Source organism: Muntiacus reevesi, chromosome 1 (assembly GCF_963930625.1).
Source record: "Muntiacus reevesi chromosome 1, mMunRee1.1, whole genome shotgun sequence".
In the NCBI taxonomy this organism is placed as follows: Eukaryota; Metazoa; Chordata; class Mammalia; order Artiodactyla; family Cervidae; genus Muntiacus; species Muntiacus reevesi.
Window position 1 is genome coordinate 45807796 of NC_089249.1, and position 12787 is coordinate 45820582.

The window sequence follows — 12787 nt, forward strand, 5'->3', positions numbered from 1 at the left end:
AAGGGAAATGTGAAATCATTTATTTTCTACTGCCCCTCCCCCTCGCTCCCCCACAGGATCAGACCCTGATGTTTTTGGTAATACTGATAAGAAAAGAAGATTAAAAGCATGGCTCTAGCATTTTTCTTTTAATGCTGTTAATTATTGCAAAATATTGTTGGGAGAGGCAGCCCATCCCGCCTTGCAGCTTGATGTGTGAGCTAAACTGCCTTGCTTGCATTCTGGGGTACTTTAAAGATTAAAAATGCTACAATTTAAGAAAGACTTGGCTCCCCCTCTGGGACTTCAGGCAAAGCTTACAGGAACACACCAGAGTTTTACATTGAAAATGAGAGGATTCCGATTGTAGGGATTTCTTCAGAATACATTTCCAAGGGAAACAGAACTCTCAAAAGGAGCCCAGAAATGTCAACTATGGGCTGGTATGCCAACTTGGGATAATTATGCCAAGATCATTCACCCTGATATCCTGTACACTAGCCCTAAGAGTTTGAGACTTCTATCCAGGGTCCCATGAGAATGTTGGGGTTTCCAGGAACCTAGCTAATCGTCATTACAGCAAGCCTACAGCTACCCACTACGAGTTTTATTTGCTGTATGTTTAGAGATTATGATATATCCTGAGTGTCAAACAATTAAAAGGATCCATGAATCTCTGAGCCTTGCAAGGAACTGTGGAGAAAGAAAGCATTTATTCACATCAAATATATGAGCAGATTAAATTGGAAAGTAGCATGACAAATCTCATCATCTTGGATATCATTGCCGCACAAGTGAGAGCATTCCTAATGATTTGAAAATTTTCCACATAGCACTTTATAACTCATTTGTAGTCCAGACCCTCCCCTCCACCACTTAACAAGGAACAGTGCTTTGCAAGTCGTTTTACATTTGTGCTTTACATCTCATTTTCTATGTTTCAGGTTAAATCCCTGGACTCAGATGAGGCTAAAGTTATAGTATAAACAAACCTGAAAATATAGATAACTAATATCCATACATAAAACTTCATATACAGAAAAAAATGAGAAGGTGATGGGGTTGGAGAATGCTTTTTTAAAAATGAAAGAAGTGTGATTGGAATGGATCAACAAAGTAGAAGAAAATGTGTGCTTGTGAACAAATTAAAGGATGATGGTTGTGAATATTGGGATGCTGCATAAACACAAAATATGAAGGTGTTTAGAAAAAATTCTTCCTCTTCCAAAATAAAAAGTAATTTACTGTGTACAAAAACTAGCATCATAAGGTCATGACTTAGAAATATCATGGCAAATTTCAGAAGGAACGTCTCAGATTGTGGTTTCAAGGGTTATCTCTGGGTAGTGGGAGTGGGAGGAAGGAGAAGCTGGCCAGAGTGGGGCAAGAAACCTCTTAGATTTCATCTTGAGCATTGGTTTCTCTTTAAAAAACTGTGTGCATGTATTACATTGGTAAAGATAAAGATTAAAAAAACCCCAGATACATCTGATAATTTTGGTGTGAAAAATACAAACCTACAATCATGTTTTTAGGAGTTGGATGGGTAACAAGCCCAGAGGGTACTCAGCTATTTTGCAGTGAATTCAAGAATAGTTCCCTTATCTTCTACTCTTTCTCCTTTTGTTTGAAATAAGTTTCTTGGGGAGTAGTGAGAGCAGGTGAGTCATTTGTGTGTTATGAAAGTATCGGTTATTAGAGGCAAAAAGCCTGGAAGAAGATTTCGAGGCAGGAGAGAAGTAAGGGAATTAAGGAGCTTAAGAAAAGGAATGAAAGATAGATGATTCTATCAATAAGCAGTTAGAGCAAACAAACAGAGGAGCCATCTGCCCAAACTGTGACATATACAATTTCATGAGAAGGTTCTTAGGTGCCCTAAGTAGTCTTTACACAATAGATGCTTATTTAGCTGTAACAAAGGCAACTCAGAATTCCTGTGTCCTGTATCCAGAAACATTCCAAGTAGCAGGCATCTGGCATTGTACTTGCTCCCAGCTCAGTCTCATAACTCCTTGTTTGTTTGTTTTTCACATGTTGCACCAACTTTATTCAGAAACAGTCCTTTTAGAGCTGTTCCTTGTTTTTAGACTTTTTCTTTTTGCCAACCCCCCTTTTTTTTCATTTAAAACCATCACCACTGCCATCACCCCAACAAAGCCATTGAATAAAAGATCATCTTTCACTCAGGGAGCACTAGAAGAAATGGTTTGAAATTGAATCTGGAAGGAAATTTATAAAATATTTGACAATGGAAACATTTTTTTTTTGAAACATCATTTTTAAGCAGACTGCATTCTCATTTATCTCATGTGCCTTTTTTGAGGATCGAAATAGACTATCTTTACAGTGATTCCCAAGTTTAGCATTCATCAGAAACAAGAGAGCTTGTGCAAACACTCTTGGGACCCTACCCTCAGAGATTCAGATTCAGCCAGCTTGCAGGGGGAGGGGCTGGAGAATTTATACTTCTGACAACTTTCCAGGTGATGCTCATGCCACTAGTCTGGGACCACACTTTGAGAACCTCCAGATGGATTCTTTGACGGTCTCTGCAAGAACCCCCCTGCTCCCCATCTCTCCTGTCTTTTAAGAAACATGTTGCATTTGCCTAAGAACCTTTACTTAGGTCAGTGGCTCCATGTTTTCATACAACTGTACTGATACTGTTTCTTTCAAAAGAGGTTTTGTTTTGGGGGCAACTGGTAGAGTGTGTCATGTCCTCACTGAAAGCTGCCTCAAGAATTCCCTGCATGGACTGTCTTGCTTTTCTCCTAAAGTCCTTTCCCAGGAGAGCATAGAGGAATGGATTGAAGCAACTATTGGCAGATGCTAGAGCAAGAGACACATGATCCCAGGACAACAGAGATTCCCCAAAGGGAGCATCTGGGTCAGTAAACAATAAGAGGACTCCAATAATGTGGTACGGAGCCCAGCAGACAAGGAAGACAACCACTACCACCATAGCGACTCTCAAAAGTTTGCTCCGAGACTTGGTGAAGCGGCTCCGACACATTTTGAAGATAATGAGGCTATAACAGGCCACCATGATGATAAAGGGCAACAGGAAACCCACCACTAGCCTACTGATGGTTATGGCTACCTGGGGTGTTGGCACTTGATGATCATATGCAAATTGGCCAAAATAATCATCTTGGAAATATTGTGATAGCTCAGATATGTATAAGGAATCACTGGAGGCATTAGGAAAAATCTCAAAATCATCAGGGAGAAAAGAATCCGAGTTCTCCAGGGGGGGAGTTCTGTGATCTTCAATGGGAAAGTCACTGGAGAGTGTAGCTGAGACTTCATCAGTAGACTGAAATAGATCATAATGTGGTTGTTGAACAGATAATCTAGCTGAATCTGTAGAGAGTGAATCTCTAGAAGTTCTTTGAAATTTTTGGGAATGGAGGCCAGTAGTGGCTGCCCAAGGCTGATCCTTGGTTTGTGGAGAGAAGGAATCTAACCTGTCATCCATTTCTCCAGGTGGATCAGCAATAGAGTTGTCAAAAGACCCGTTTTCCAGCAGATCAAAGGTGAAGTCTAGATAATCTAATGAGCCATGGTGACCAAAGTTGTAGCCACACATACTCTGGTTGTCTATAGTGAACGTCTCCCGGTATACAAATGCAGGTATGCACATTACCAAAGCCACCACCCAGATACAACCACAGATAGTGCAAGCTGTTCCCACGTTGCGATGATTCTGGCACCAGATTGGCCTGAGTACCAACAGACAGCGGTCCAGACTAATGGCAGTCAGCAAGAAGACACTGGCAAACATGTTGAGGATGATGATGGAGGGGATGAGCTTGCATAGGAACCAGCCGTAGGGCCAGTGTCCTTGGAGAACCAAGTGGGCCAGGGAGAAGGGCAGGGAGAGGCAGCAGATGAAGTCAGCCAAGGTGAGATGGAGAAACCAAACTGTGTTCACTGTTCGTTGCATCTTTAGGCCAGCCACCCACAGCACCAGCCCGTTGCCTGGCAACCCCAGTAGGAAAGTGATGCTGAGGATGACCATGGGGAGAATTACGTGGGGTTCATCCCAGGGCTGTGAGTGTAGGTCAGTTGAATTGGTCTCAGCAGAGAAAGACTCCATTGCTAAAACTTCTGTAAAAATATAAACAAAAATATTAAAACTAAAAAAAATGCATATTCATAGAATTCTAACTTAAAGAGGTAGAGCCAAAAAGACCCTAACACTGGTTTATTTTATATTCCTTAACTTCATATTGGATTACTCAAAAACATACTCTGAAAGACAATTTAAAATCCACTGTACTGAAGAACAGACTTTTGGACTCTGTGGGAGAAGGCGAGGGTGGGATGTTTCGAGAGAACAGCATTGAAACATGTATATTATCTATGGTGAAACAGATCACCAGCCCAGGTTGGATGCATGAGACAAGTGCTTGGGCCTGGTGCACTGGGAAGACCCAGAGGGATCGGGTAGAGAGGGAGGTGGGAGGGGGATTGGGATGGGGAATACATGTAAATCCATGGCTGATTCATATCAATGTATGACAAAAACCACTACAATATTGTAAAGTAATTAGCCTCCAACTAATAAAAATAAATGAAAAAAATAAAAAATAAAATAAAATCTACTGTACTGACATAGAGAACAGACTGTGGTTGCCAAGGGAAAGGGGAGTATTGGGAGTTTGGGATTAGCAGATGCAAACTAGTATATATAGGATAGGTAAACAACAAGGTCTTACTGTAAAACACACAGAACTGTATCCAATATCCTGTGATAAACTATAATGGAACAGAATATGAAAAAGAAAATGTAAATGTATAACTGAGTCACTTTGCTTTACAGCAGAAATTAACACAGCATTGTAAATCAACTACGTGCTGTGCTAAGTCGCTTCCACTGTGCCTGACCCTTTGCGACCCTATGGACTGTTAGCCCACCAGGCATTGTCTGTCCATGGCATTCTCCATTGAAGAATATTGGAGTTGTCATGTACTCCAGATCGTCATGCCCTCCTCCCGGGAATCTTCCCGACCCAGGAACCAAACCTATGTCCTTAAGTCTCCTGCATAGGCAGGTGGGTTCTTTACCACTAGGGCCACCTGGGAAGCCCTTGATATCCTTACCACCCATCATTGCTTTCTTATTTGTTTTTTATGAATATACCTTGGGTAAAATAGCTTGATTATTACAGAAACAGAAATCATTCATGAAGAAAATTAGAAAACATAAACAAGCAAAAATAAGAAAATAAAAATATTATATACCACTAGTCAGTGATTACTCTTTTTTTTTTTTTTTTTTTTACCCTACGTTCTCCTACAAATGGACCTTGAGAGCTTGTTAGGAGGTTCTAGCAGGGGAGCGCAGCTACTCGTATACCCTTGACCGAAGACCGGTCCTCCTCTATCGGGGATGGTCGTCCTCTTCGACCGAGCGCGCAGCTTCGGGAGGGACGCACATGGAGCGGTGAGGGAGGAAGGGGACACCCGCCTAGCCAGCCAGATCAGCCGAATCAACCCTGGTTGGCGATCAATGGGGTGACAGATGTCACAACCAGATCGCCCTCACATCCCAGTGATTACTCTTAAATATCTTTAAAAAAAATATTTTTATTTATTTGGGTATGTCAGGTCTTAGTTGCATGTGGGATCTGTAGTTGCACCATGTGGGATCTAGTTCCCTGACCAGGAATTGAACCCGGGCCCCCATTGGGAGGGCAAAGTCTTATCCACTGGACCACCAGGGAATTCCCACACTTTTAGTATTTTAATTTACATTTTTCTGGATCTTTATTCACATTCATATGTGTGTACTATATGTATGTATATTTTTTATTAAGAAAAATTTAATGAAATTAGGTTATATTGTGTATAGTGGTATTTAAATTGCTTTAATTGTGGTGAAATACAGTGGCTCAGTTGGTAAAGAATCCATCTGCAATGCAGGGTATGTGAATTTGATTACTGGGTCAGGAAGGTTACCCTGGAGAAGGGAATGGCAACCCACTCCAGTATTCTTGCTTGGAAAATCCCATGGACAGAGGAGCTTGGAGGGCTACAGTTGGGTTACAGTGAGTCAGACATGACTGAGCAACTAAACCACCACCACCACATGTAACAAAATTTACCATCTTAACCATTTTTCAGGGTACAGCTCCATCGTGTCGGGTTTTTTATGTTATTGTCCAGTCAATTTCTAGAACTTTCTCATCTTGTAAAGCTGAAATTCTCTATCTTTTAAAAAACAGCTCCTCACTTCCCTTTCCATGAAGTCCATGGCAATCACCAACCTGCTTTTAGTTTCTGTGCATTTGGCTACTGTTACTTGTTCAGTCGCTCAGTCCTGTACCAGTCTTTGCAACCCCATGGACTACAGCACACCAGGCTTCCCTGTCCTTCACCATCTCCCAGAGCCTGCTCAAACTCATGTCCATTGAGTTGGTAATGCCAACCAACCTTCTCAACCCCTGTCATCCCCTTCTCCTCCTGCCTTCAATTTTTCACAGCATCAGAGTCCACTGGATCGGCTCCTTGCATCAGGTGGCCAAAGTATTGGAGCTTCAGCTTCAGCATCAGTCCTTCCAATGAATATACAGGATTGATTTCCTTTAGGATTGACTGGTTTGATCTTGCAGTCCAAGGGATTCTCAAGAGTCTTCTCCAACACTGCAGTTCAAAAGCATCAATTCTTTGGTGCTCAGCTTTCTTTATGGTCCAACTTTCACATCCATACATGACTACTGGAAAAACCATAGCTTTGACTACATGGACCTTTGTTGACAAAGTAATGTCTCTGCTTTTTAATATGCTGTCTAGATTGGTCATAGCAAGAGTCTTTTAATTTCATGGCTGCAGTCACTGTCTGAAGTGATTCTGGAACCCAACAAATAAAGTCTGTCACTGTTTCCATTATTTGCCCATCTATTTGCCAAGAAGTGATGGAACCGGATGCCATAATCTTCATTTTTTTGAATGTTGAGTTTTAAGCCAGCTTTTTCACTCTCCTCTTTCACTTTCATTAAGAGGTGCTTTAGTTCCTCTTTGTTTTCTGCCATAAGGGTGATATCATCTTCATATCTGGGGTTATTGATATTTCTCCCAGCAATTCTGATTCCAGTTTGTGCTTCACCCAACCCAGCTTTTTGCATAATGTACTCTGTATATAAGTTAGATAAGCAGGGTGACAATATACAGCCTTGACATACTCCGTTCCCAATTTGGAACCAGTCTGTTGTTCTATGACCAGTTCTAACTGCTGCTTCTTGACCTGCATACAGGAGGCAGGTAATGTGGTCTGGTAGTCCCATCTCTTGAAGAATTTTCCAGTTTCTTGTGATCCACACAGTCAAAGGCTTTGGTGTAGTCAATAAAGCAGAAGTAGATGTTTTTCTGGAATTCTCTTGCTTTTTCTATGATCTAACAGATGTTGGCAGTTTGATCTCTGGTTCCTCTGCCTTTTCTAAATCCAGCTTGAACATCTGGAAGTTCTCGGTTCACATACTGTTGAAGCCTAGCTTGAAGAATTTTGAGCATTACCTTGCAAGCATGTGAAATGAGTGCAGTTGTGCTGTAGCCTGAACATTCTTTGGCATTGCCCTTGTTTGAAACTGGAATGAAAACTGACCTTTTCTAGTCCTGTGGCCACTGCTGAGTTTTCCAAATTTACTGGCATATTGAGTGCAACACTTTAACAGCATCATCTTTTAGGATTGATTGCTCTAGATCCCTTGTATAGATGGAATCATAAAGCATTTGTCTTTTTGTGACTGGCTTATTTCACTTGGCAAAATGTCCTCAAGGTTCAACCATGTTGTAGCATGTGTCAGAATTCTCTCCCTTTTTAAGACAATAATATTCCACTGTATGTGTGTACCAGATTTTGTGGATGCTGTTGCTATGAACATGGGTGTAAATGCATATTGTTTTATATAAACTGCTTCCTTTGATCACTTTATCATTTAGCAATCTCCATATTTACAGTAAAACTTACCTTGACGAATATTCAGACTTTATCCATTTTTTCCCACTATCCCCAAAATATCCCTTATAGCTGATTTGTCAACAATTGTTTCAGTTAAGGATCACACTTTGCATCAGGATATTTCTTAAGTCTTTTAATTTAGCAGCTTTTCTTTTTCAAGGATACTGGCTTGTTTTGGGGTCTGTTGTTCTCACCAGTCACTTCTTAACCCTTTGTAATTAGTCTTCTATCCCATCACTCTGCTAAAACTACCTCTAGAGAACAAGTGGAAACATCTTTTTCTCTGTCTTTATCCTCCACAATATCCCTATTACTTGACACTGGCTTCTTATCACTCTTTTTCTCTTGGCCTCTGTGACATAAGCCTTTCCTAACTTTCTTTTCTTTTTTTTTTTTTTGGCTGTGCTGGGTCTTTGCTGAATCACATGGGCTCCCTGGTTGTGGCTCATGGGCTTAGCTGCCCTGTGACATGTGGGATTTTAGTTTCACGACCAGGGATTAAACCCACCTACCCTGCATTGGAAGGCAGATTCTTAACCACTGGACTGCCAGGGAAATTCCTGTAATTGTTAACAATCCTGTAAACATACCCTACTTTATAGCTTTCCTGAACAACTCACTATTCCAAGTCAATGCCATTTTCTATTCCTTGGCAACTGCTGTTTACTTCTGCTGGAACGATATTCTCTACCTTAACCTCCCATTTGCTCCATTCTAAATCCCTGTCTGTTGAAATCCTAGTCATTCTTCAAGATCAAGCTCAAATATATTTCCCTTGAAGCCTCTCTTATAATCCCAATCATAACTTAGTTCTTCAGCCTCCTAAATTTTGTGTGTGTATGGTGGGGTTTGAACCTCTGTGCAATGGTGCATTTTGTTCTGCATTACAATTATTTTCATGGCTGTCTTGTCTATTATTCTAGCCTTAAGTTTCAGAATGGTAAAAAAAAAATCTTATTTCTAAATGGTTGCTCCACAGGATTTAGCACAATGCTTTGTAAGATGTAAGGATTAAAGATTACTTGAATGGATGGATGCTCATACTTGGGGTTTATTTTCTTTTTCTATTAAATTAAAAATTTTAATTCTTATTCGGTTAATCCAGTAAGGATGCTATCTCTTCTAACTTCCTTTTTTGGTTTTCCAGTTCCCAATTCTTACCGGCTATAGCAGCATTTTATGTTTCCTTTGGTAGAAGCCCAGAATACCATATGACTTGTTTTGCTGAGTTGACTAATGCTATCATAGGGATTAGCAGAAGTTAAAATAACTAAGAAAACAAAATATCAAAAAAGAAGAAGTGCTTCTTATTCTCCATTCTGTAGCCTTGCTTATTCTAATATTCGAGTCCTGTGAGGTTCACTTCCTTTGCTGTTGTGCATAGCAGCTACCTTGATCACCTGTCCTACACACATATTCACGCATCAATTCATAAAATGTAGAGAGATGGAAAGAGTCATAGAATTCAGAGGTTGAAAAGAAAGTTAGCAATTATTTTTTCTTGCTTCTATTTTTATTTTGTAGTTTTGGACACTGAAACTCAACAAATTAGGTGGCTTTTACATAGTCACAACTAGGAGTATTCTCAAATCCTAGGTCCAATGACTATCAGGCCAAAACTCTTTTTACTATAAATAATCACGTAACAGAAAAGCTTTTGGTATTGCTAATAGAGAAAGGAATCGAGAGCAGCACAATAATAAAGCATAATAAGGAAGTAATAAACATTGAAAAGAGAAAAACTCCAATGCAAAGAAACTGAATGATCTGGCATGAACTATACTTTAAATATCACTTTTTAAAAGAAAATGTATCTGAATCAGAATCTTAAAAATCTTTCAGTTCAAGGTAACTTTTTATATTTCTTCAAGTGTTTGGTTGACAAGTACCTTTCTCTCTCTATTTCTTTAAGTTTTCAATACTGAATCGGTTTTGGTTGAAAAGTAACTCTCTCTATATATATTTTTAAATTTTCAATACTGAATCGGCCAATCAGAATGAAAAAGATAAGTAAAATCCTGAAACTAAAATTCAGTTATAATAGGGAAAGAAAAGTACATATCAGAATCAAATACTAATGATAGGGTGACAGAATCAGTAGCAATAAAGAATGCAGAAAAAAATAAAAGAGAAAAAGAGCGAAATGAAATGGAAAAACATATATGTTAAGAAAAATAGATAATCACTGATTTAGAAAATGGAACTCTTGGGAAAAGCTGGAATCAAAGATCAGAAGGAGAAATAGCCAATTTAAGAGAGGGGAAAATGATGTAAAAATTCAATATTAGTTCCAGAATGAAATGTAAACAGCAAAGATAAATAGAATGTGGAATAGTTAGAAAAAGAAAAAGGTGGACATGGAAATAAAGCAACAAAAATAACAGTTGGGGAAGGAAGGGGAAATAGAAAATAATGACCTTCAAATCATTATCTACAATGAAGAGAAGAAGCTGGGCACAAGTCATCAGGTGCATCTAGGTTTCCTTACCAAAAACCCGGGATGATAGCTGAAAGCTTCTGCACGGGTCTGGAGGTCCAAACTTGTCCCGTCTGGTCCCCGCGCTGGACCACAGTCAAGTCCTGAAGTATGGTTAGGAACTTTGATGAGCGCCTCCTCTTTCCTCTCTCTCTTTCTTTCTGATGATAAACCAAACCCAACACTTTCCACTACCATCTGACTCCACAGGAAGAGTTTCAAAGTGAGTCATTTCTAAATGTCTCAGATAAGAAAAATTAAAAAACAGAAGCGGAAGAGCATGGTTCTCAGAAGTTTTCAGCAGTACAGAGTATGGTTAGAGAAAGCACTTTTGTACATGAGCTTCCCACTTGATAGGGTTTTGCTTTTGTTTTGTTTTAGAAAATGGTCCTGTGGCATATGAATGTGGATGAGGAGTAGCTAGAGGGAATGACCCTCACAACCCCATGTAATAAATCTCAACCAACACCTCTTATATGCTTAGTATGTGTCAAGGAATGTATTATGCTAAAATCAGAGGAATTAAACTATGTTCTTATTTCTAGAGAGTCACAATCTGGGGTGAATATGCACCTATAAACAACAACAACAACAACAACAAAAAATGCTGTAATAGAATCCAGACTATAATGATAGAAGTAGCAGCAGAAGTAAAATACTGAATAGCAGAAAATAACAGGGGTGTATTTAGCCTGGAGCAATCTAGGAAAGTAGAAATAAGATCTGGGCAGGTCCTTCAAGAATTATGGGGCTCCTCTCAAAAGAGGTGACAAACTATTTTACTTATTTATTTGACTGCACTCTGGCATGTGAGATCTTAGTACCCCAACCAGGGATCAAACCTGTGACCCCTGGATTGGAAGCTCCAAGTCTTGACTACTGAGCCACAAAGGAATTCCTAGTAACAAGCTGTTTAGAATGTTTACATGGCACATAGTGGCAACTGGCCCCATCACTTCATGGCAAATAGATGGGGAAACAGTGGAAACAATGGCTGACTTTATTTTTGGGGGCTCCAAAATCACTGCAGATGGTGGCTGCAGCCATGAAATTAAAAGACACTTACTCCTTAGAAGGAAAGTTATGATCAACCTAGACAGCATGTTAAAAATCAGAGACATTACTTTGTCAACAAATGTCCGTCTAGTCAAGGCTATGATTTTTCCAGTAGTCATGTATGGATGTGATATTTGGACTATAAAGAAAGCTGAGCACCGAAAAATGGATTCTTATGAACAGTGGTGTTGGAGAAGACTCTTGAGAGTCCCTTGGACTGCAAGGAGATCCAACCAGTCCATCCTAAAGGAGATCAGTCCTGAGTGTTCATTGGAAGGACTGATGTTGAAGCCGAAACTCCAATACTTGGGCCACCTAATACGAAGAGCTGACTCATTTGAAAAGACTCTGATGCTGGGAAAGATTGAAGGTGAGAGGAGAAGGGGATGACAGAGGATGAGATGGTTGGATAGCATCACTGACTCAGTGGACATGAGTTTGGGTAGGCTCTGTGATGGACAGGGAGTGGTGTGCTGCAGCTCATGGGCTTGCAAAGAGTTGGACACGACTGAGTGACTGAACTGAACTTCACGGAGTCACCTTGCTATGAAAATTTGAGGTAATTAGAATTGTATTCTTCCTCCACATATCAACTTCAAATTTTTATGTGTATTATCTACATTGTTGTGATTTATAAAATTGTCATTCTTGATTGTTGTTCAGTCCCTAAATTGTGTCTGCCTCTGAGACGCCATGGACTGCAGCATGCCAGGCTTCCCTATCCTCTATCTCCCGGGGTTTGCTCAAATCATGTCCACTGAGCCAGTGATGCCATCCAATCATCTCACCCTCTGTTGCCTCCTTCTCCTCCTTCCTTCCTGCCTTCAATCTTTCCCAGCATCAGGGTCTTTTCCAGTGAATCGGCTCTTTGCATCAGGTGGTCAAAGTATTGGAGCTTCAGCTTCAACATCAGTCCTTCCAGTGAATATTCATGGTTGATTTCTTTTAGGATTGATTGGTTTGATCTCCTTGCATTCTTTATTATTAATATAAAAATATATAAATAAATAAATGCAGCATAGTCAGAGTCTGGTGGGTGGGTGAGAGATTCAAGCATTAGAAAACAGGCAGCAGTCTAGTTAATTAAATTAAATGAGTTAATTAATTGGATTAACTAATTCCCTGGATTAATTACTTTTATCAGGAAGGAGTGCAGAAGACTGAAGAGGGACCTTGAGCTGTGATTTCTCCTTAAGGTAGACCTTGAATGGAATTCTCACTCACACTATCCTTTTACATATAAACATGTGAAATAAAGTTTTCAGTCTATATGAGTCAACTTATTGTCCAAACAGTAATATCTACATCCCCCC

The 12787-nt window shown here is 39.9% G+C and overlaps 1 protein-coding gene across 1 annotated transcript; it reads right to left on the reverse strand.

Annotated features, from left to right (window-relative positions):
- Nucleotides 1-182: 182 nt before the first annotated feature.
- On the reverse strand, nt 183-10663 carry C3AR1 (complement C3a receptor 1). The gene is made up of 2 exons (XM_065922956.1): nt 10431-10663; nt 183-4089 (listed from the first exon to the last, which is right to left on the reverse strand). Exon 2 carries the CDS (start codon nt 4076-4078, stop codon nt 2624-2626), a length of 1455 nt encoding a protein of 484 aa, XP_065779028.1. The 5' UTR covers nt 4079-4089; nt 10431-10663; the 3' UTR covers nt 183-2623.
- Between the last annotated feature and the right edge of the window lie 2124 nt (nt 10664-12787).

Excerpts from the sequence above, each read along its gene's own strand:
- C3AR1 (XM_065922956.1), bottom strand. The coding sequence starts at position 4,078 with ATGGAGTCTTTCTCTGCTGAGACCAATTCAACTGACCTACACTCACAG.